The following is a 25,456-nucleotide window of genomic DNA, read 5'->3' on the forward strand; positions in this document are numbered from 1 at the left end:
ATATTTCTCATTGGAATGTTTTGGTCAACCCTAACTGTCCTTCTTTGCAGAGTGAAAGTCTTGTGGGAAAATAGAGATTAAAATATAACTAATTCTGTCTATAAATTATATAGACAGATATAAGAAATATATACATTCAATCTATAAAATAGAACTAATGTGTTTGTGTGCATGCATTTTTCCCTGAAATATAGTTTTGCTTCTGTATTTTTGTTCTTATTCATACCACACATTATTCATTAGCACAGATTTATGTTACACTTTGATAACTGATATCCATCAGATATTGTTTTCAAAATTATTATGTTATGTGATTATTTTTCCATCTAAATTTTAAAATCACTTTATCAGTTAAGAAAAAGGGTTTTATTTGGATTTTCACTGGAATTACTTTAAATTTGTAGATTAATCTAGGAAGAAGGGACATCTTTACCACATTGAATTTTCCTTAACAGGGATTTGAAGATTCTCTACATCCTTCAAGTGGTCCTATAAATTCTCTAATAACATTTTGTGGTTTTCTCTCTTTGGACAATAATACTGTCTAAAGACATTTAATATATTGTTTTGCTATCATAAATGTTATTTTTATGTGTTTTTATTATAGTACAGTTCATTGACATTAAGTACATTTGCGTTCCTGTGCAACCATCACCACCAGCCGTCTCTAGAACTTTTTTCATCTTATCAAACTGAAACTGCATAAGCATTAAAAAGATAACTTCTCATTCTTTCCTCTCTTCAGCCCCTAACAACTACCATTCTGCCTCCCGTCTCTAAGTATTTGACTACTTAAGGCACGTCGTTTAAGTGGAATGATACAGTATTTGTCTGTTTGTGACTGGCTTTATTCCCCTTAACACGGTGTTTTTAAAGTTCATCTATGTTGTAGCAGCTGTCGGGATTTCCTTCATTTTCAAAGCTGAATAATACTCATACATACACACACAGGCACACGCACCACATTTTGTTATTCTTTTCATTTACCAATGATCATCTGGGTTGTTTCCACCTTTTGGCTATTGTGAATAATGCTTCTGTGAACAGAGGTGTACAAATACCTGTTTGCATCACTGCTTTCAATTGTTTTGGGTATATAACCAGAACTGGAATTACTATTGATTATTAATGATAATCCTGTTTTACTGTTTTGTTAGATATATCACAATATGAATTTCCAGCTACAATTTCGGGGTCATTTTAAATACTCTGTTTTCTCATGTACCATTTTCTTGACTTTCTTTAGTTTGTCATTACTTTTCTTTAGCTCTCAGAGTGTATTTAAGGAAGTTGTTTTAAAGTCTTTCTCCAGTAAATCTGAAGCCTTGTTTCTTTAAGGTTGGTTTCCAGAGATTTATTTTGATCTTTTGAAAGGGCTAGATTTCCCTGTTTCTTTATATGCCTTGTGATCTTTTGTTGAAAATTGGGTGTCTGAAAAATCAGACACTTCTTCCAGTCATTGTAGACTGTGTGGAGGAAGATGTTCTCTAAATAGCCCAGTATGAAAGTTTAAGGTTTTCTCAGGCATTTTCTAGGCCTGTGTCTTCCCTGGGCCTGTGTGTGTGGTGTTCTCTCCCAATTTTCCCATAGATGGGGCTGCTTTTATTTATTTATTTATTTTGAAGGCTGCTTTGAAATGTTTTATTATCCATCCCTAAGAGATTCACCCCTGATTCTTCCTGAAATCTTGACTGTTCCTCTGTACTACTCTTGCCATAACATTTTGCCCTCAGTTTCTGCATGTCAGCATACTCTTGCAGTTTTCACAAACTATGTTACCCCTCATAGTTTTCCATGGCTTCCAAACTGAGATTCAAACTATATATTCATTTTCGTCTGAGAGCTCCAATTGAGGCAAGACAGAAACCAGTCCCTCGGGCAGCCCACAGACAGGCCAGAACTTTGCAAAATAAGTTCCACTGCCCTCCTTCCTTCCTGAGGGAAAAATACTGGAAAGTGGGCTACTTTTTTTTTTTACTGCACTCACTGTTGTTCCAAGGTGGGGCAAGCACAAACAATAATGTCATGAAATGTCCTACCTTTTTCACTGTGGCTTTTTCTTGATGGGGCATTCACTTGGTTGGAAAGCAGTGAATTTGGCTGGTTACCAGAGCTCCCAAAAAGCTGTTTTAGTCAGTCGCTAGTAGTTTACTTGATGATCCTGTGGGGGAATGAGGACCTGGCGCTTTCTAATCTGCCATCTTTCTGACGTCACATCTGTTTGTTTGTATTTTGTCTTTTTTAATAGCTTTAGTTGTAGTTTTTCATCCTAAATGTGTCCAGAATCACAGTTGCTTAGTCCTACCTTAGACCTCTAAATCATGATGCTAAAAGTCTAAAACTAACACCACACAATATATTAAGGGTAGCTGTCATACTTATTTTGTTTCTAATTTACTCTTAATTCATCTAGGAGTGTGTATCAGTTCATTTTTACATTACTGTAAATAACTATCTGACACTAGGTAATTTATGAAGAAAAGAGTTTAATTGACTCACAGTTCCACAGGCTTAACAGGAAGCATGACTGGATGGCCTCAGGAAACTTACCATCATGGTGGAAGGCAAAGGGGAAGCAAATACATGTTACCATGGCAAAGCAGGAGAGAGAGCGAGCGAAGGGGGAAGTGCCACACAATTTTAAACCATCAAATCTTGTGAGAATTCACTTACTATCATGAGAAGAGCAAGAGGGAAATCTGCCCCCATCATCCACTAGGCCCCTTCTCCAATTGATCCCACTAGGCCCCTTTTCCAGCATGATATTTGCTTAGGGCCAAAAATCCAAACCATATCCAAGTGTGCACCAGTAATCATAATTATTGGGGAGTGATAAATGCAAATTGTAATGCATATAATTGCCAGTTCTTTTATAAACAAATTAATTGTAAACAAACAAACCCAAGCTTAGGCAACATAGCAAGACCCCATCTCTACACAAAATATACAGAAAAAAAGCAGCCAGGTACAGTGGTACATTTCTGTGGTCCCAGCTCCTTGGGAGGCTGAGGTGGGAGGATTGCATTAGCCCAGGAGGTTGAGACTACAGTGAGCCATGATTGTGCCACTGCAGTCCAGCCTGGGTGCCAGAGCAGGAATCTGTCTCAAAAACAAAAACAAGAAAAACAATCCCAAATCAAAATAAAACAAACAAACAAAAAAGAGCAACAAAAGACATTTGCTTGACATTTCTAACAAGCTTCCAGCTGATGTTGATGCCTTTGTTCCATAGCTCAGATTTCAATATGATTTAGCATATTTAGCCTTATGTAGGTCAACAGCATAAACCTATAAAGAGCATAATTTTGAAAAATGTGTAACTTGTAATTAGTTATAAACACATTACTTTACTTAGCATAGAGTCCTCCAATCATAGAAGAAGGATAAATGAGGAAACTGTGAATGGCATGAGAACAATGAGCAATTTTAAGAAGCAGTAGGCAGAATAAGTATTAAGTGCAAATTAAATATGAGAAATGATCTCTATGATTATATTTTCTGTATTGATATTCTTAACTGATGTCTCGTAGGAAACCGTGACTGTTTCTCTTAATACTAGACAATAGTCCATAATATTTTTTATTTATACTAAACTCTTACATTCAATTGACTAAAGTTTTATTTAGTATAATTGCATTTATTTCTTTAAATTGAATTTAAATTTTCTTTTCGTGGTATTTTTTCAGACATACTATTCAGACAACATGAACTTAATAAAAATTTAGAAGTTTTTTCTGACTTCAGTATGTTATAAAATATTTTAAATAGTGTTTCGTGGAGGCAAAATCAGATTTTGCCTGCTTCTTTTGGAAACTCCTTGAAAATTATCTCAGTTCCTTTTATGCTTATTAATCTATTATAGCTTGTAAATGTTGTCAATTATTTTTTCCAGAAGGAAAAAATGCGTACTTTGTGGACATTTCCAAATACCTACATGTGTATTTTAATACACATTTTCTACTTACTTTTAAAAAAACTCCTCTGCGGCCGGGCGCGGTGGCTCATGCTTGTAATCCCAGCACTTTGGGAGGCCGAGGCGGGCGGATCACGAGGTCAGGAGATCGAGACCACGGTGAAACCCCGTCTCTACTAAAAATACAAAAAAATTAGCCGGGCGTGGTGGCGGGCGCCTGTAGTCTCAGCTACTTGGAGAGGCTGAGGCAGGAGAATGGCGTGAACCCGGGAGGCAGAGCTTGCAGTGAGCCGAGATCGCGCCACTGCACTCCAGCCTGGGCAACAGAGCCAGACTCCGTCTCAAAAAAAAAAAACAAAACCCTCTGATTCCTTTTTCGTTCCAGATTTTATATAGTTATGTAATCCTAGCATATCCAGCACCTTTTTTATAGGATGTTGATTGAATGTGCATAGTGAATGTTTTATATCAATATAAGAAAATTAATAATTTCCTTCTTTATTTCTCATAGCAAAATTGTATGATTTACTCTTTTACCTTTATTTATTTAACCTTGTATTCTATTGTTGCCTAGAAAATTCTTCCTCAGACTTTATGCTCAGTGGGAACAGGTCTTATTTTAATTTGTATTCCCAGCTTCATCTTGTGTGGTATCCCAAACCTTAACACACTCCAGTACATTTTGTTAAATGATAAATGGTATTATTTAAGGGAAATTTAAATTGAATTTCAATATCTCAAGGCTTTTCAAGCCAGAGCTGGCTAAACATTTCTTAGGTGTGTTGTAAGAGCATGTTTCTTTAAGATGGAGTTTATTCCAGGTATCGTTTAAAGTTTTAACTCTTAAATGCCGTTTCTTTAATATCATGAGACAATATAGAAACTTTTAAAATATTTTAACTTCCTTTAGGATATTTTAAGATTATTCAGTATAAATGTCTTTGGACTATTACAAACCCTTCCATATTTGACATTACTTACAGTTGAAAATATAAACACCATCAGTAAAATAAAATAAGTAAAAGACAATTCAAATTTTTGAGCTATTTAACAGAACATGAACTGATGGAAGAGGACACCCCATTTTTTTTTGTTTTGAAGAACTTTATTGAACTTCTTTGAGAAAACATTAAGATTCTAGTGAGGACATATTGAAACAAGTAAATATAGGGAAGGGATAAAAAGAAAAGTGAATAAATAAGTTTTTGAGTGATTGATGTGATTGTGTTAAGAATGACACTAAGAATCATGTAAAAAATGTTAATGATCTAGGGCTAAAAAACCTAAGTACATCTTTTCAAACAGAAATACAGATATTTTAAAGAACCTTCCTTGTGGTTCTTAGAAAGTAGACAGGTGGTTGGAGAAAATCTATTTTTGTTAAAACACATCCACATTCAATCTAGATATATAATTTCAATATCTCAATGATTTTTTCCTGTATTTTCTCTAAATGTCATGTTTTTTAGACTATTTCAATATAGATAGATTATATTTCTCTTCAGAGTACATATGGCAGATAAATACATTGACGTTTTCCAAAGGAAAGTACAAATGGAATACTATTTTTTAAAAAAACAAATTTTGGTATCCTTTACTTCCTTATGAAGAAAAGCACATCTGCTGGTTAAGATTTTTTCTTTATTTTGCCAAATAAAATGGTGTCTAACCCTTGCATTTTTCTTACTTATTATTCCCAGCATTTTTCTCCTTGCACCTAAACTAATAAAAAATGAATTTGGACTTAGATAAATTATCTTTATAATGGTAAGCCTTGTCTTGTAAGCTAAACTGTTCTCTGAAGGATGATGAGTAATTTGTTGGTGGTAGATATAATGTAAATAGTTAGGTTACAGACTCAGTTTAGTTTGGACTGCAGCACTAACGTGTCTCTAGGCAATCACAATATTTAATATGATCTGACATTGAACACAAGCATTTCAACTGATGCATCCATCCACTGGAGGGCTCATTTACAAAAGTAGCACCATATATGGATCATTTAATGTTTGCCCCTAAGTTTCTAGACCCCCTCTTTGTGATATCATAATCTAACATGCACTTTGTTCTGTGGCCAAAGCATCCAGATGATCCTAACATGTTCCTTGTCTAAGGCTGCTGCCCAGGATCATACCTGTTCTGTTGGTCTGGCATGTGCAATTGATTGCTTCAGATGTTGGGTGGTAGAAAGTCATCAAAAATAAAGTCAATCAGGATCACTTTCACCACCACTTAATTAACTGGCCAATTACTTTCCAAGCACCTATTAAGAGAGCAAGAGATTGTTAACTGAAAAGGCTGGGTATAGTGGCTTATGGTTTTAATACCAGAACTTTGGGAGACTGACACAGGAGGATTGCTTGAGACCAGGAGTTTGAGATCAGCCTGTGCAACATAGAAGACCTCGTCTTTACAAAAAATAATTTTAAAAAATTAACTGTGTGTGGTGGCACTATGCCTGTCATCCTAGCTACTCAGAAGGCATAGGCAGGAAGATCACTTGAGCCCAGGAGTTTGAGGTTTCAGTGAGCTATGATTGTGCCATGGGACTCCAGTCTGGTTGACAGAGCAAGACTCTCTCTCTAAAAACATTTTCTTAAATTAAAAAAAATAAAATTTTCTAAGATGTGATTCTTACATTAAGGAGTTAATAACTTTAAACCCAACAGGGATATGATGGATCTTTATACATGGTTTTAAGCAACACCATCACTACCATTCACCATCATCATTATGATGATGATGATGTCATTCATTCATGATATTATGAATGATGAGAAAGAGTGCAAGTATATTGAGGGAGAACATTCCAAACAGTTCACTTAGTGTAAACTTTCTTAGTGTATACTTAGGTATGAGTTTCTTATGAGTTATTTTATTTTAATCCTTCCAACATTTAAAAATAATTATCATTATTATTCCAGTTGTTCAGGTAAAAATATTGAGGCTCAGAATAATTTAGAAGTGTGTTTTCAGTCTCCTAGCTCTCAAGTAGCAGAGTTGGATTCAAACTTACTGATACAGTGTATTTTAGGCATTTTTCTTTCCAGAGAAAGAAAAGTCATATCTGGCTTGCATAACTAGGAGAAATCCCCAAGAGAAGAGCAGGATGTTGAATGACTGACAGTGTCTATAACTGGATGCATATGAAAGGGGTTGGATGGAACAGAATTAGGAATGGAATGGTGATGTGAAGGTTGAAGCATCTGAGGCAAATGTAAGGAAATGGCAATCAGAGCAGCATGAAATACAAGATTCTTTCTCAGAAGTAGATTGTGCTGGCTGGGGAAATGGGAGCGTGGATATAGATAATTATTTTTCTAGACTTACACATTTGTGTTTGATTCTTTAGCTAGTGTAGGGATGTTAAAGAACTTTGGAGAAAAAAGTAACGTAAGTAACACCATGCTTTAGAAATGTAATGGTAATAGAATATAAGGTGAATGGAAAGGGGAGAATTATATTACATTCATTAAGTCAGCAGTTCTCAATAGGGACTTGTATATGCCTTGAGCATTGATGAGTCATTTCAGAGGAACCACACATTCTTATGTGCGTCACTTTATGAACAGAAAAATATGTCTCGCTCAAATTTGTTTTACCGCTTTTTAAAATGGTGGACTTCCATGGTCAGTTGTGACTTGGAAAATCTACAATTATTTGCAAACATTACTGAATTCAGGATAGCATTACTGAATTCCAAATATTACTGTGAATTTTCCCAAATAAAAGGTATTGACATACAGTTATGTAGGGGTCCAAATAACTTATTGATTTATTGATTCTTTAATCAATTCTAGAAATATTCATCTTTACAAGTGGCATTATAGTGTTTAAGTGTGATCTTTATAATCAGATTTTATGAACTAGAACTCCAGCTCTTCTACTTATTAGTGATAAAAGGATATGTTACTAATCTCTTCAAATCCCATTTTCTTATCTACAAATTTGTGAAGGTGACACTAATCTTACCTGATTATTTTGAGGATTATGTGAGATTGCAAATCTAAAATGTTTCAATACCAGACACATAATAAAATATACAAGCTATTATTACTCTTTGTTAGATTATGTCTGGTAGACATTACATGGTTTTATCATAGTCACAAACTGAAAAACACAGTCAAAAGTCATTTCTCAAATAGTTTGTCGTGAGTTGGAGTGATAGCATATCAAGATCGTAATCAGTAAATTTCAGTTTATAATTTTTTCTTGATTCTCTTACTGAATTGAAAAGTCAATTATAACTGCTACATTTCTATTCTTTTTCCTTTTTCTTACATTGTGAAAATAATATGTGCTTGCTTCCCTTAGAGTTAATAAATAGGAAAGTATTTATGGTTCTTGGCCCAGATACCCACTCGCTGTTGGTTACTGCCCTTTTTTTCACTGTCTCAGTTCTTGAGATGAGTATTTCCCAACTTTCAGACCACTGTAGGTTTTGATTTACAGCAGCAGCCTCTCTCGTTCTGTCACCCTACCTTCTGAGTAGCCTTGAAGTAGGGCATTATTATAGAGAATCACCAATCATCACAGCACACACATTCTGACAAAGAAACTCACCTAGAAACTTGCAGGAATGTTGCATTCCAGATAAGGGTTTATGGTCACAAGACAACTATTGACTGTCTTTATATCACTTCTCTAAAGCTGATAATTTGCGGGACCCACTGTATTGATTTAAGTGGAAAATATGAATGAGAATCCTAAAGTGCAAGAGGAATAGAAGTGTTGGATAATAAGCATTATTTGAAAAAGAGGTGTGGAGCAAGTCATTTAAGAAAAAGTGGAATTGATCTCTCCTGGATTTGGTTTATCAGAATGAAAGACTAACTTAGAGCGATTTATCTGAGAAGCAAAACAACAAACAACAAAATGCCTCCTATGCATGGTTTCTTCTTGTATTTATTTAGAGTCTAGTTCTTTAAATCTGATGGGTTTATGGCACAATTCAATACCAAAATAACTATATGAGTATTAGCATCAACATTTTAATCTGTGAGTCACAGGAACTCATGTACAATTTATTAAATGTTTTCTATTCTGTTTATATTTGTTTAAAACAAAGCTGCTCTATGGCTTCTTGGGTGATTTGTGCACATGTAGTGAGCTGGATACCTTCATGTTTTGTTTCATTTGTCACCAAATCAGTTAGCTATTTCTGAATAAAGAGGCTGTATTGAGAAAGGATGAAAAGCAGTTGGGAAATAGAGTAGGAAGAAAAAAAATGAGAAGCTCAGTGTTTTATAAACTTTATTGCAAAGTAAAGCTGACATTCATTTCAAGTCAATGTGGTCTGTACTTTGCTTTGGTGAATTATGCTCACACATATCTAGTCAATACAGTAGAGCACAGATCAGTGGAGGAATGAATAGCTTTACCACATGCATCGTGAGAGACGTACAGGTTTATTTTTCCCATCAACCATACCTTTTGCCAATATCATGCATGTTGCCCAGCAAGAGAGTGTCATTAACCACTGATATAGAAGGATTCATTTAATTTAGTTACTAAATCCTGTTCGTTTTTATGAGTGATGGGAGAACTGTTTAAAAAAGACCTGTTTGGTTAACAAATGTGTGCTGCTCTACAGTGAGGGACATTTTGAATGATTTTCCCATTTCTAATCTTTCCCCCATCCAGTTAGAAAGTAGCCCACAGTGCTTCAAGAACATTTACATCTTTATTGTAGGTTCCATTGTAGCAAGAATGCATGTAAACGGACTCACTCTATTTCCATAATTATTTTGCGGAGTATTTTGGCTCTCATCCTGGTGTTTATAGTCAATGCATTTTTACACCATCTACATTTTGGACAGCAAGCATAAAACTCTGCTGGTTTATCTCACAGAGAGATCAGACTGGCCCCCAAAAGATAACCATTTATAATATGTGCACTTTTGAATAATTAAATGAACTACTGAAGAGGAAATGGATTCTAATCAGCTTTCAAACTGTGATTGTGCCATGCACTGAATCATTCCTTTATGAATACACTTCTCTTGGAGCATGTATAATTATGAAACTTTTTTTTCTATCTCGGTAGGAACTGGGAAGTAACAGCCCTCCACAGAGAAACTGGAAGGGAATTGCTATTGCTCTGCTGGTGATTTTAGTTGTATGCTCACTCATCACTATGTCAGTCATCCTCTTAACCCCAGGTAATCTGTCTTTATTCCTCTCTTATGATGGTATTGTGGATGATAATTTCACATTCAAATGCTTTAAGAGGGTAGCAATATGTGGTATCTTAGGGCACATTAGCATGGGTTGGAATTTGGAAAAAAGCATAATCAGACATTTTGCAAATGGCACAGTAATTCTGCAGTTCAAATATCATGCAGGATATTTTGGGGAAGCTGAAAATGTAAAATATATAAGTTGAGAATGCCAAGGAGATTTTTGGTCTCCATTGCCACTTACAGACTTACTATGTGTTAGTTTGATAAATGCAGAAGACATTTGACTTTTATTGTGGGTTGAAGATGAGGGAGTGGCGTCTGGAAGTTTCTATATATAGATGATAACCCAACTATATGGAAATGGAAAGAGAGGATTTGATGGAAAAAGATCAGATCAAAAGAGAGTGATCTGAACCTCTAAATTTGGACACCTCTTTCTTAGGCCTTTTTTTCCTTCTTTCCCTAAAGTTTTTACATTCTAAGTTTCTACCCTATCCAAAGAACCTTTGCAAATTGCCCCTGCAATGATTTTTGGACTGTGTTCTTCAGATTAAAGTTTAATACTAATATGGAAATTCTCATTGTGCTTCTTTCTGGGGACTATTTCAATACCCAGGAGATTTATTACTCTTTAGTAGGTACTAATAAGGAAGGCAGAGATAAAGGGATCACTTTTAAACTCCCCCAGTTGTCTTCCAGATACATTTGGCAGTTGCTGCAACCCACCCACGCGACTGTTTTTCTCAAAGACTGAACACCCACATATGACACAGTGTTATGAAAAATAGTCATTTTGGGGATAGGATTGAATGAATCCAAAAATCAACTGATATTTTAAAATTATAGCCTGTTGTTGAATGCTATTTATTTCCACTTCAAGTTTGTCTTAGTTTCGTTATACTATGAGCCCCTTAAACACATTGAACTTATCTCCTCATGTACAAAATACGATTAATGATAACTGTTTTTCAGAGTCATTTAGTCAAGTAATTTTGGTGACTAATTATACAAATGGCAGTATCAATTGTTCCAGTGAGAGACTTCGTGAAGTATACCGTCTTTGAAAAATATTGACTTTGAAATGTATAAACTGCCAAAAATGCAGTTTTTAGATGTTAGTTAACATATGGAGAGGTTGAGAAAGAAATTAAGGGAGGTAGTAGGGAGGAAGGAGGAGAGAAAGGTAATTGGAAAGGAAGAAAGAAAAAATTCCCTGGTAAAAGTTGGCTTATCCGGCGTTCTCCCCAGGAACCTTTTCTTAACTGCCTCATTTGTACATCTGCAATACAGTGTAATTGAGCAATGTGATGGCTCTAAGTTGCTGCACAATGCCAAGAATTGTTGTTACAGGAAGATGAGTTTCAGCATGGTGTTTCACTTAAACATAAGAAGTTTAACATAATTATTAAAAAAGAATGAGTCGATATTGCTGCCTTCTATTGATGGCTATTAGCCAGATGGAGGTATTCATGTCATAATCCCTATGTATTTCTCTTGAACTCTTTTTCTTTCATCCTGATTCTAGCATCTTTGGCCCAGTGATTCACTTTCTCAGGTTTTCTTGTTACTCGCTGAGGCCATAGTGATAATTTGGTGTCCTTGAGAGTTTGATACAACAAAGACCATATAGCATTAGCCACTCACTAAATTAAACTTCTGCTCAAAACTTTTCAATTTTTCCCAGTATAAAACCACAGTGATGAACCATAATTGAGTTCATTTTGTCCTGCACTTATTCATTTATTAAAGCAAGAACAAGCGTGACATACCTGAGTTTGAGTTCTGTCTCTGTAATATAGTAGTTTTGTGCAATTTGGCAAGTTATTTAACCTTGTCTCTCACTTTACTCATCTGCATTATGGGTATAATATTTATTGCCAACTTTGCAGTGTTATTATGGAGGTAAAATGAGATAATGTAGTTCAAGAGTTTATTTAGCATAGTGCCTAGCACTGCTGCTGCTATTCCTTTGATGATTGCTATTATTCAGTACTTACTGACCACCAGAAACCATGACAAGCAGTGTTACATAAAGAATATTTCCCAGAAAAGGTATAAAACCTCTCAGGAATATACATCTTTTGTGACTTCAACTTCAGTTATGACAAATGGAAAGGGACAAAATATTTAACCTGAAGTTAGTTTCCTGGGGTCAAATTATTCATGCATTCATTCATCCCATAGGTAATTATGGAGTTCTTACCACATTCTAGGTGCTGTGGTAGTTGGCCCTGCACTTTCGCTGTTTTATAACTTTCACCTCCAATCCCTAGTTACACAAATACAAACATTTAGAAAATACACATATTTAGAACACCACAGCCCCCCAACCCAGACTTAATTTCATATGATATTAATCATATAAGTAGAAGTGGCATTTATTTATTTATTTATTTATTTATTTATTTATTTATTTATGTTTTGTTTTAAGATGTGGGTCTCGCTCTGTTGCTTAGGCTGGACTGCAGTGGTGCAATCCTGGCTCACTGCAGTCTTGAACTTCCAGGCTCAAGCGATCCTCCCACCTCAGCCTCCTGAGTAGCTGGGACCACCATGCCTGGTTATTTTTTATTCTTATTTTTATAGAGATAGGGTCTCTCTGTGTTGTCCAGGCTGGTCTCGAACTCCTGGTCTCAAGCAATTCTCTTGCCTAGGCCTCCCAAAGTGCTGGGATTACAATCATGAGCCACCACACCCAGCCCACGATTATTATTTAGATTTACAGTTTACCAAGTGCATTTCACATACCACATGTTCAAATGTCTTTGGATTTCACTATTATTATTGGTAGGGACATTCTAAAATAAAAAAGAAAATAATTATGCTGGAGTGCAAAAGGTATTGCTATAGGAAGCAGACACCCTACTTTATACAGAGAGTGTTCTATACTTTATGAAAACTCAATGCCATCAAGTGCCTAGAAGATTATGTAAATTGATCAAGTGGGCAAGTGTAACAACTAGTGGTTAGAAATTTGAGTTGTGACCCAGCAAAATGGCAGCGTAGTCACATGGCCTTTATGGTGGGCTCAACCCAAACATGTCAGAGTAATATATAAGGCCGGAAGACTAATAGTTTGCAGCTCAAGACTTGAGTCTTCAGCCTGGAAGCACTTTTAGAAATTATCTAGTCTTGCCTCTCTCATCAGACAGGAAAAATATCTGAGTTTGTTCAACTTTTGGGGTGAGAACAAGAATATCCATCAAGGCCGTGTACACTGTTGATTTTGCATGTGTCTGTGGCTGTGTATGTCTGTGGTCAGGCTGCAGTGCTCCAACTGCACCAAGCCTTTCTCTTCTAGCCCTCAGGCTTGAGTTCTCTCAGCTGTGCTAAAACAGAGCCACAAAGAAAACCTCCAGCTGGAAATTCAACATACAGCATCATCCTTCTGATCTTCCCTCTGTCCACCAATATGTTCTCAAGGCCTAGCTTTCTAAGTAAAACCAGTCAAGCAGGTGGAAACTTTCAACCAAGTAGAGGAATCTATGTCAGGAGGGGAAGCTTCTGATTGTGGAATTTCAGCAAGACACTGGGCCTTTTAGGACAAGGCCTGCCTCTAGAACAACTCTTCCAATAAGAGTGGCAGTCAGGCTGGACGCGATGGCTCACGCCTATAATCTCAGCACTTTGGGAGGCCGAGGTGGGAGGATCACAAGATCTGGAGTTCGAGACCATCCTGGCCAACATGGTGAAACCCCATATCTACTACAAATACAAAAAATGAGCCGGGCATGGTGGCATACACCTGTAGTCCCAGCTACTTGGGAGGCTGAGGCAGGAGAATTGCTTGAACCCGGGAGTCAGAGGTTGCAGTGAGCCCAGATAGCACCACTGCACTTCAGCCTGGTGACAGAGCGAGACTCCGTCTGAAAAAACAAAAAAGAGTGGCAGTCATAAATTCATATAGCTTTCATAATTATATAACCCTGGGCTAGTCACTTACTTCTATGGCTTCAGTGTTTCATTGAAGAAAAGGACGTCTTTGGTTTGCCAGAATGTGAGGTGATCTCTCGAAGTGTATTATAACTCTAATGTCTATTATCTAATATATTAATAACAACGACCAATGATTATAATGCCTTGTTTAGTGACAAATATAGCAACAGATGAAATATGGTGGGCTCTTTCACTAAGGTTTTTCTACCATGAAAATATATTTAGTGGGTTGTTTTTAAAGATGAAAGCATACAAAAAGTTATTTAGTCAAAGAAATGTTTTAGAAACTGTTTTACTCAAAATAGCACAACAATTTGCAGGTAAGTGCTAAGGAATGCAAGCCTATAACCAGAGAAACACATGTTCATTGTAATTTTGGTTTGATTGCAAATTTTATTACAGAAGTAGTCTGACACATGTGCCTTAATTTCTAAAATTATCAGACTCTTCCTTGCCTTGTGAAGAGAAGTCCTAACTATTTTTGAAGAATAGGCTATTCAAGTATTTCATTTTATAAGTATTTCTGAAAGGAACAAATTACTCATTCCGTTTTTTTAATTACAGGGTGGACTTATTCAGATGTATTGATGAAGCCTACATTATTTTTTCTATTGAGTTTGTTTAAAGAAAAGGAGTTTATCCACATTTATTTTGAGAATATGTTAACTATAAGATCAATAATTATACTCTACAAATATATGAGTGTACATTCATGCTTAAAGTTGTAGAAATCAGTGTAGTAAAGGTACGCATCTACTTTGCAATCTTTTTACATTTAATATGTAGAGTGAGAAGGAATATACGTGGGGGAACATTTTGTGCAGAATACAATTACCAATTTTGGCCTGTTTTAAGAACAAAGGTGCATATTTTATGAGTCAGAATGCAGTTGATATGGGGGATAGTCATCAGGCTCTTTAATCCATCTGCCATATTGAAATAGCCACCTGAGAACTGTGTATACTCCACAATTCTTCAGCAACAATGGCCTATTGCCCTTTGACTGTGTCTGTAATCAGTCAATGCCAAGACAGAGTCATCACACTGATTATCTGTCATGGCTGACTAAGGATAAAATGGGAAAGCACCAAAATGTGGTCTTCATTGTTAGCTCTAGCTCTTGTTTCTTTTGGAAACTTCCCAGTTACCCTCTGTTACAATAGTGGGATTCATTCCTTTAGTACACTTTTTAGGTGTGCACAGTGGATGGTCTTTGCAGGTTTATCAGAGTATAAATGAAACCAAGCATTGATGTAGGAATCATGAGAGCTCTGCTTGATCTCAGTTAAACAAGAATTTAATAGTAATTTTTCAGTTCCACAATAGAGATGTCTTTATTTTCACTTCTAGAAGTATCTATAAGATTAAGAATTTTAAACTAATTTCATATGCCATGTTGGGTAATAACTTACCCAGGTTGATACTCCCACAGTGATGTTGATGGTTAGATAAGTCTTTAATACCAGATATGGGTTACATCCATGAAGCTATGCTCAATTAGTTCATTTGAGTCAAAACAGAATTAAGGAAGTGAAGGAAACTAGAGAAACATAGGCAGCCCTATTCAGAAAAATCAACAAAAGAAACCAAAAACTAGAAGACAGCATTTAAGGAATTATGCCTTTGTTACATCAACTTACATGTACACTGCACACAATCAACTCATTTAACCCTCATGACACACCAGTTTAAAGGAAGTAGAGCAGTTTTCTACATAACACAGCTAAGGCCAACAGATTTGGATGACTTCAGCAGCTAGTTTGTGGAGAAAGTATAGTAGATAGAGTGATTAAATTGACCTTGGTATTAGACTGACTTGGATTCATCTCCTAGCCTTGCTACGTGCCCACAAATATGATGTTGAGGTAAAGAATTCTCTCTGTTCCTATTGTTAAGACAATAGATTAAAAAAAAAGATTTGACCCTTTTAAAGAGGGCTTTAAAAAGATTCATATGCCTGCACACACACACACACACACACACACACACACACACACGTAAAACTCATTTCCTAGAAAGCATTTAATAAAATTAAGGACTTTATTGGACTGATGACAGCTGATCTGTTACTGTTAGCAAAAACTCAAAGTGAATTCATTCTAGTTACTATTTTGCTCTAACAAAATGACAGCTCCTGGTTATAGTTAGTTAAAATGTTATGTTGTACTATATTGCAAACAATATCTCGGCATCTGTAATTTAATAGGTGTCATTTAAGCACCTGACCTGTGTTTTCAAATATCAAAGCAATGATTAAGCTATCCCCATTATGCATTATTAGGGGAAAATAATGTTTTACCAGATTTTTAGATTTGCACTATTTGTAAACATCGGCATCAATCAAGATGCAAATTGTTTATTTTGTTGAATTAAAGCAGGAGATGTGTTGTATTGATATGCATAATCTAATGTGTCTCTGCTTGTTTTTTTTTTCAAGAACAGCACAGATTGAACAGGGATTTCAATGTAGCATTACCCAGGCATAACAATGACAGATTCTAACAGTTTCCCCCTGGATAATATAGATTGTTGTTGCTTTTTTAAATAGATTTATCTCTGATGTTGAATAAAAAATAATTTCCTCTGGCATTAATGAAATAAAAACAGTTACTTTTTTTTGTCTTTCCTTTATAGTTTCATTTCTATATTTAAGCCATATTTGATTCCCTTAGTTACTCTCATAACGTTAGAGTGTCCAGTCAGATAAATGATGAATTTGGTTTACATTATAATGTGTTTAGTTTTACAAGAGTCAGAAGAGAACCTATTAACCTTTATGTATATCTTCTTCTTGCCAGAGGTTGTACTAAGTGCTTTACATGTGCTATTTTATTTTTTCTCGCATCACTAATATTGCATAGATACTATTCATTTATTTACGTTCTAGAGTATTCATTTGAGTCTTACAAGTTGAAGTAAATTGACTAATTTCACACAACTAGAAGGCAGAGATGCTGGATCGCTATCTCAGGCACTTTTAGCTTTTACATGTGTCATAATCCTTGTAATATAAGTTAAGACATATTCTTGCACCCATGGAAGATAGGGGCAAAAAATATTTTAGAAAAATAAATTTCCCCTTTATTATTTCCCATGATTTTTGTAATTAGTGAAGTAATTCTATGTATTTCTAAAAGGGAAGGCATAGCATAGAAAGAATTCAGCTGAGGATAGAGGTGTAAAAATTTGGACAAGGGGCAGAAAGGGAGGCAGTGACAGAAGTGTGAAGTTGAAAATTGTAAGTGTAAATTCTGTATGTATTTTTATTTCTGGTTTCATGATTTTTAAGAACTTCAAATACCCATGATAAAATATAAGTTCACATTTTCTATCCCAAACCACATTATATAAAATTATGTGTCTTTATACAACTTTAATATTTTGTCATGTATTTTATTTCTTCTTCCTAATAGAAATTTAATTTAGAAATGTGATATTCTGGCCTCTAATGTATGATTAGATAGCCTGGTCTCTGAGAAGTCAGGTTTCCATAAAATAGAGAGTTATGGTGGGGTTTGGTGGCTCATGCCTGTAATCCCAGCACTTGGGGAGGCCAAGGCAGGAGTATCACTTGAGCCTAGGACTTCAAAACCATCCTGAGCCACATAGTGAGACCCCATCTCAACTAAAAGTTTTTTAAAACAATTAGCCAGGTTTGTTGGCACATGCTACTCAGAAGGCAGGAGGATTGCTTGAGAATGGGAAGTTGAGGCTGTAGTGAGCCATAATCATGCCACTGCACTCCAGCCTGGGCAAGAGAGCATGACACTGTCCAAAAGAGTCTTCTATTTAGTTCCAAAACATAATCATCATCCTAAAAGGAAACTACCCATTAAGCAGTTGCTCCTCATATCCCACCTCAGTTGCTCCTCATATCCCACCTCCCTCATCCCCCGGCAATCACCAGTCTACTTCTGTTCTCTGAAGATTTACTTTTTCTAGATATTTCACATAAATGGAATCAAATAATATGTGACCTTTAGTGTCTAATGTCTTTCACTTTGCATGTTTTAGAAGTTCATCCACCAAGTCACTTGTAACAGTGCTTCATTCCTTTTTATGGCTCATAGCAATCCATTGTATGCATGTTCCGCAGATTGTGCTACTGTGAACCTGTGTGTATTTGTTTGAGTCCATGTTTTTAGTTTTTGGGGTTATATACCTAGGATTGGAATTGCTAGATCATATGGTAATTTCTGTTTAGATGTCAGAAGAACTATTTGCCACAGCAGCTGAACCATCTTACATTCCCAGCAGAAATATTCGTGTGTTCCAGTTTCTCCAAATCCTTAGAAACACTTGTTCTTTTCTTTCTTTCTTTTTTTTTTTTCAGTTATGGGCATTCAAGAGATATGAAGTAGTATCTCATTTGGTTTTAATTTGCATTTCCCTAATAATTAACTATGTTGACTGAGTATCTTCTTATGTGTTTATTGGCCATTTATATATATTCTTTAAAGATACGTCTATTTAAGCCTATTGCCCATTTTAAGGGACTTGCTGGTTTTACTGATAGTGAGTTGTAGGAGTTCTTTATTCTGGATATTAATCTCTTGTCAGAAACATATTTTCATATACTTTCTTCTATAATGTAGGTTGTCTCTTTACTTTCATAATAGTTTCATTTGGTGCACAAAGTTCTTCACTTACCTATTCTTTCATTGCTTATGCTTTTGATGTCTTACCTAAGAATACATTGCTGAATCCAAGGTCACAAAGATCTATCTTTTATTTTTTTAATTCAGTTTATGGCTTTAGTTTATCTACATGGGTCATTGACCCATTTTGAGTTAATTTTTTATATGGTGTGAGTTAGGGAGTCTAGCTTTAATTTTTGCATGTGAATAACCATTTCACCCAGCACCATTTATTGAAGAGACCATTCTTTCCCAATTATGATAGTGTGACTCTTGGTGACTGTTCTTGGTTATAGATATATGGGTTATTTCTGGGCTTATAATTTTACTTCATTCATCTCTATATCTATACTCATGCTGGTACTGCATTGTTTGGATTACTGCAGCTGTGTGGAATTGTTTGCAATCTGCAAGTGTGACTGTTACACTTTAAAAAAATATATATATATTGCTTTGCTTGAAGAGCCCATCACAGTTCCATATAAATTTGAGAATTAGCTTTTTAATTTCTGCAAGAAAGCCAGTTGGGATTTTAATAGTAATTGCATTGAGTCTGTATTTGCTTTAGGCAATATTACCATCTTAGAAATATTAGTGCCCAAAATCTCCTTCAGATGATAAGCAACTTCAGCAAAGTCTCAAGATAAAAAATCAATGTACAAAAATCACAAGCATTCTTATACACCAATAACAGACAAACAGAGAGCCAAATCATGAGTGAACTCCCATTCACAATTGCTTCAAAGAGAATAAAATACCTAGGAATCCAACTTACAAGGGATGTGAAGGACCTCTTCAAGGAGAACTACAAACCACTGCTCAATGAAATAAAAGAGGATACAAACAAATGGAAGAACACTTCATGCTCATGGGTAGGAAGAATCAATATCATGAAAATAGCCATACTGCTCAAGGTAATTTATAGATTCAATGCCATCCCCATCAAGCTACCAATGACTTTCTTCACAGAATTGGAAAAAACTACTTTAAAGTTCATATGGAACCAAAAAAGAGCCCGCATCACCAAGTCAATCCTAAGCCAAAAGAACGAAGCTGGAGGCATCACGCTACCTGACTTCAAACTATACTACAAGGCTACGGTAACCAAAACAGCATGGTACTGGTACCAAAACAGAGATATACACCAATGGAACAGAACAGAGCCCTCAGTAATGATGCCACATATCTACAACTACCTGATCTTTGACAAACCTGACAAAAAGAAGAAATGGGGAAAGGATTCCCTATTTAATAAATGGTGCTGGGAAAACTGGCTAGCCATATGTAGAAAGCTGAAACTGGATTCCTCCTTACACCTTATACAAAAATTAATTCAAGATGGATTAAAGACTTAACATATCAGACCTAAAACCATAAAAACCCTAGAAGAAAACCTAGGCATTACCATTCAGGACATAAGCATGGGCAAGGACTTCATATCTGAAACACCAAAAGCAATGGCAACAAAAGCCAAAATTGACAAATGGCATCTACCTAAACTAAAGAGCTTCTGCACAGCACAAGAAACCACCATCAGAGTGAACAGGCAACCTACAGAATGGGAGAAAATTTTTGCAACCTACTGATCTGACAAAGGGCTAATATCCAGAATCTATAATGAATTCAAACACATTTACAAGAAAAAAACAAACAACCCCATCAAAAATTGGGCAAAGGATATGAACAGACACTTCTCAAAAGAAGACATTTATGCAGCCAAAAGACACATGATAAAATGCTCACCATCACTGGCCATCAGAGAAATGCAAATCAAAATCATAATGAGACACCATTTCATACCAGTTAGAATGGCCATCATTAAAAAGTCAGGAAACAACAGGTGCTGGAGAGGATGTGGAGAAATAGGAACACTTTTACACTGTTGGTGGGACTGTAAACTAGTTCAACCATTGTGGAAGACAGTGTGGCAATTCCTCAGGGATCTAGAACTAGAAATACCATTTGACCCAGCCATCCCATTACTGGGTATATACCCAAAGGATTATAAATCATGCTGCTATAAAGACACATGCACACGTATGTTTATTGCAGCACTATTCACAATAGCAAAGAGTTGGAACCAACCCAAATGTCCAACAACGATAGACTGGATTAAGAAAATGGGTGCGGCACACCAACATGGCACATGTATACATATGTAACAAACCTGCACGTTGTGCACATGTACCCTAAAACTTAAAGTATAATAATAAAAAAGAAATATTAGTGTTCCAACTCATAAATATGGAATGTCTTTTCATTCTTGAAATAATTTAAATAAAACAAAAATCAACATTTTGTAGTTTATAGTGTGAAAGTCTTTCATACTTGGTTAAATTCATTTCTATTTAGTTTATTCTTCTGTATGATACCATAAATAGAACCTTAATGTTCTTTTCTGATCATTGTTGGTATACAGAAACATGACTGATTTTTTAGTGTTGATCTTGTACTCTTCAACTTTGCTGAAATCATCTTTTAGCTTTAGTAGCGTATTGTAGATGCTTTGAGATTTTCAATGTATGAGGATCATGTCATGTGTGAACAGAGATAGTTTTACTTCATGTCCAAATTGACTATCTTTTATTTCTTTTTCTTGTCTAGTTACTCTGGCTAGAATTTCCAGTACAATGTTGGATAACAATGGTAAAAGTGGATATTCCCATCTTATTCCATCACAGGTGGAAAGCTTTCAGTCTTTCTTCATTGAGTAGTCTTGGCTTGTTTAGATAACGATTCTTTAGATTGTTGAGGAAGATTCTTTTTATTTCTAGCTCTTAAAATATTTTTATAAGGAGTGTTGGATATTGTCAAATACATTTTATCAGTAAATTGAGATGATCATTTGTTTTCCTCCCTTTTCTACTGTATGTTGTGTTACATTGATTTTCTTTTGTTGAGCCACTCTTATATTCCTGGAATAAAACCCACTTGTTCATGATGTATAAGGCTCTTCATATGCTGAAGAATTCAGTTTTCTAATATACTTGAAGGATTTTTGCATCTGTATTTATAAGAGATATTGATCTGTTGGTTTCTTTTCTTGTGCTATCTTTGTCTAGGTTTCATATCAAAATAATTTTAACCTCACAGAATGAGATAGTAATCTTTTCTTGTACAGTTTTGGGAAGAGTTTGAGAAAGATGAGTGTTAATTCTTCTAAATGTTAGAATTCACAAGTGAAGTCATCAGGTTCTAGCCTTTTTATTGTTAGGAAGGTTTTTGATTAGTGATTTTGTAACTTACTCATTGTAAGTCTGTTCAGGCATTTTATTTCTTCTTGAATAAGTTTGGTAGTTTTTGTTTTTCTAGAAACTTGTTTACATCATATAATGTCTTAGTTCATTTGTGCTGCTATAACAAAATACCATAGACTTGGTAATATATAAAATAGTAATTTATTTCTCACAGTTCTGCAAGCTGGAAAGTCTAAGATCAAGGTTCTGGCAGGACTGGTGTCTGGAGAGGGCTGCTCTCTGCTTCCAAGATGACACCTTTTTGCTGCACTCTCCAGAGGAAAGGAACACTGCATTCTCACATGGCAGAAGGAACAGAAGGAAAAGACAGCCTTCCCTTCAATCCTAAGCTCTTTTATAAGGGTATTCATTTCATTCATAATGGTAGGGCCCTAATAATTACCTCTCAAAGTTCACACTTCTCAATACTATTGCTTTGGGGATTAAATTTCAATATGAATTTGGAAGGGGAATATAATCATTCAAACCATAGCATATAATTTGCATCTCTATTGTTTGATACATATATGATTATTATTTTGTCTCTTTATTGACCATTTTTCAATATATAGTATCACTTCTTCTCATAACAATTTTTGACTTACAGTCTAATTTTTCTGATATTAGGATAACAAATTCTACTCTTTCTTGATTATGGTTTGCAAGGAATATATTTTTACATCATTTACCCTCAGTGCATTGCATCTTAGAAAGCAAGTAAGTGAATTTTAAAAATCCATTCTGCCATTTTCAGCCTTTTGAATGGAGAATTACATTTATTTACATTTAATTTCTTAAAATGAAGCCATCGTTTCATTGTTCCATTTGTTTTCTGTTTGTCCTTATACATATTTTTTCTTTAAATCCTTCAATGCTGCCTTCTTTTGTGTTTAATTTATTTTTATAATGTCCTTCTTTGATCTCTTCTTATTTCCTCTTGAAATTTCTTTTTCTTATGGTTATGTTGGTTATCATAATTCATATTTTAAATTTATAACAATTTAGTTTGAATTAATTTTAACTTACCTTCAATCGCATACACAAACTTTTTATACAGCTTTACCCTTACAATATTGTTTTTGTCACAAATTACATCTATCAATATTGTGTGACCATTAATCTAGATTTATAATTATTATTATACATTTTTCTTTTAAATCATATTAATATAAGAAATATAAAGATGACTCACAAGCCAAATATACAATAAGACTGCCTTTTCTATCTACCTAGGGAATTATCATTACTAGAGTTTTTTGTTTCTTCATATAGCTTCAAATTATTGTCTAATATTTTTCCACTTCATGCTGAAGTACTCCCTTTGACATTTTTGGAGGGCAGTTCTACTTATTGCAAACTCCCTCTGCTTTCCTCAGCTTTTATTTATCAGGGAATATCTTGGTTTCTCCTTCATTTGAGTGATGATTTTGCTATATATAGAATTTTTGGTTGAAAGCTCTGTTCTTGGCTGGGAGCAGTGGCTCACACCTGTAATCCCAGCACTTTGGGAGGCTGAGGTGGGAGGATGACCTGAGGCCAGGAGTTTGAGACCAGCATGGCCAACGTGGCAAAACCCTCTCTCTACTAAAAATACAAAAAATTAGCTGGGTCTGGTGGTGGGAGCCTGTAATCCCAGCTCCTTGGGAGGCTGAGGCAGGAGAGTCACTTGAACCCAGGAGGCAGAGGCTGCAGTGAGCTAAGGTCGCGCCATTGCACTCCAGCCTGGGCAACAAGAGTGAAACTCCATCTCGAAAGAAAGAAAGGAAACTCTTTTCTTTAAAAATGTTGTTCCACCTTCTTCTTGTCTCTATATTTGTTGCTGAGAAATCTCCTGTTAAATTTATTGAGAATCCCATATATATATATATATATATATATATATATATATCAAGAGGGTTTTCTTTTGCTGCTTGCAAGATCCTATCTTTGTTCTTATCTTCTGAGTATTTGATTATCATGTGTCTCTGAATGCATTTTTTAGTGTTTTTTTTTTTTTGAGTTTGTTGAACTTCTTGAACATACAGTTCCATGTCTTTTGCCAAATTCGGCGAGTTGTTGGCCATCATTTCTTTAAATACTCTTTCTGCCCTTTTTCTCTCTCTCCTCTTGCGATTTCCATGATTTTATGTTGCTATGTGTGATGGTGTTTTAAATGTGTCTTAGGCTTCGCTCATTTTCCTTCATTCTTTTTCCTTTCCGCTTTCTATACCAGTAATTTTAATTGATCTATTATTATTTTCACTGGTTCTTTCTTCTGCCTGCTCAAATCTGCTGTTTTATTCTTCTACTGAGTTTGTATGTAAGTTCTTATACTTTCAAGCTCCAGAATTTCTGTGCATATATGTGTTTAATATTTTTTATCTCTTTATTGATATTTTCTACTTTTTTCATACATTGTTATTCTGGTTTCCTTTAGCTCTTTATTCATCACTTCCTTTAGCTCTGTGAGCATATTTAAGACAATTGATTTAAAGTCATTCTCTATTGAGTAAAATGTCTGTGCCTGCCCAGCAGCAGTTTCTATTAACATCTGTGAATGGACTTTACTTTCTTATTTCTTTGGGTGCTTTACAATTTCTGATTGAAAAGTGTACATTTTGAATATTACAATGTCGACCTCTTATAATCAAATTTTTCTTCCTTTTCTGGGTTGGCTTTTGTTTCTTGCTGTAGGCTGTAGCTATTTGTGTTTTCCTTGGTAGAAACTTTTAAACTATTTTTGAAAAATCACTATTATTCACCATGTATCTTCTCTGAAGTCTCTGTTCTTTAGGTTGTGGTTAGCTAGGGTTTTCTGTTTGATTATTCTGTTTTCCTTGATTTTTTGGTTTACAAATATTTTCTTGAATATTAGGAGGCAAATGTGGCTATGGTGGGATGTGGAGGCTAGGAGAAATAAAAAACAGAGTGGGTAAAATACCTTTTCAGATTAGCTCTGTGTTTCGCACTTAAACACTTAGCCAGCCCATTTACAACTCTACCTTAATCTTTACTTCCTGCCTCTCTTATTGTGATAAACCTGGATTCCTTATTATATTTGAAGCACAGCATGAGGTTTATATCTTTACCACCTACACTGCTTTCTACTTTATTATGTCATTCATAATAGTTTCTATTACAAACTAAGTTCTCAATAAATTCAGGCACACATTGTAATATTGCAGGTTTAGTTTCAGAACACTGCAATTCAACAACTATTCCAGCAAAGCAAATCATACAATTTTTTTTTGGTTTCTCACTGCATGTAAAAGTTATGTTTATCATATTTGTAGTTTATTAAGTGTGCAGTCGCATTATGTGTTATAAAAATGAACAGACATTAAATAAAAACTGCTTTATTATTAAAAAATTCTATTTGATGATCTGAGCCTTCTGCAAATCATAATCTTTTTGTTGGTAGAGGGTTTTGCCTTGATGTTGATGACTGCTAACTGAACAAGCTAGTGGTTGCTGAAGGTGGGCGTGGCTGTGACAATTTCTTAAAATAAGAGAGAAATAAAGTTTGCCACATTAACTGGCAATTCCTTTCACAAAATTTTCTTCATAGCATGC

At 35.2% G+C, this 25,456-nt stretch overlaps 1 protein-coding gene across 3 annotated transcripts in view; it reads left to right on the top strand.

The window, feature by feature from the left end:
* The window catches only part of DPP10 (dipeptidyl peptidase like 10), a 712,528-nt gene that overhangs the window by 148,147 nt on the left and 538,925 nt on the right, over positions 1–25,456 (top strand). For all 3 annotated transcript variants that reach the window (XM_032146023.2, XM_058434272.1, XM_032146025.2), the window contains exon 2: positions 9,960–10,074. In XM_032146023.2, coding sequence (XP_032001914.1) covers positions 9,960–10,074 — 115 coding nt within the window. The remainder of the gene's footprint in view (positions 1–9,959; positions 10,075–25,456) is intronic.

The sequence above is a fragment of the Hylobates moloch genome, unplaced genomic scaffold (assembly GCF_009828535.3).
Source record: "Hylobates moloch isolate HMO894 unplaced genomic scaffold, HMol_V3 SCAFFOLD_24, whole genome shotgun sequence".
In the NCBI taxonomy this organism is placed as follows: domain Eukaryota; kingdom Metazoa; phylum Chordata; class Mammalia; order Primates; family Hylobatidae; genus Hylobates; species Hylobates moloch.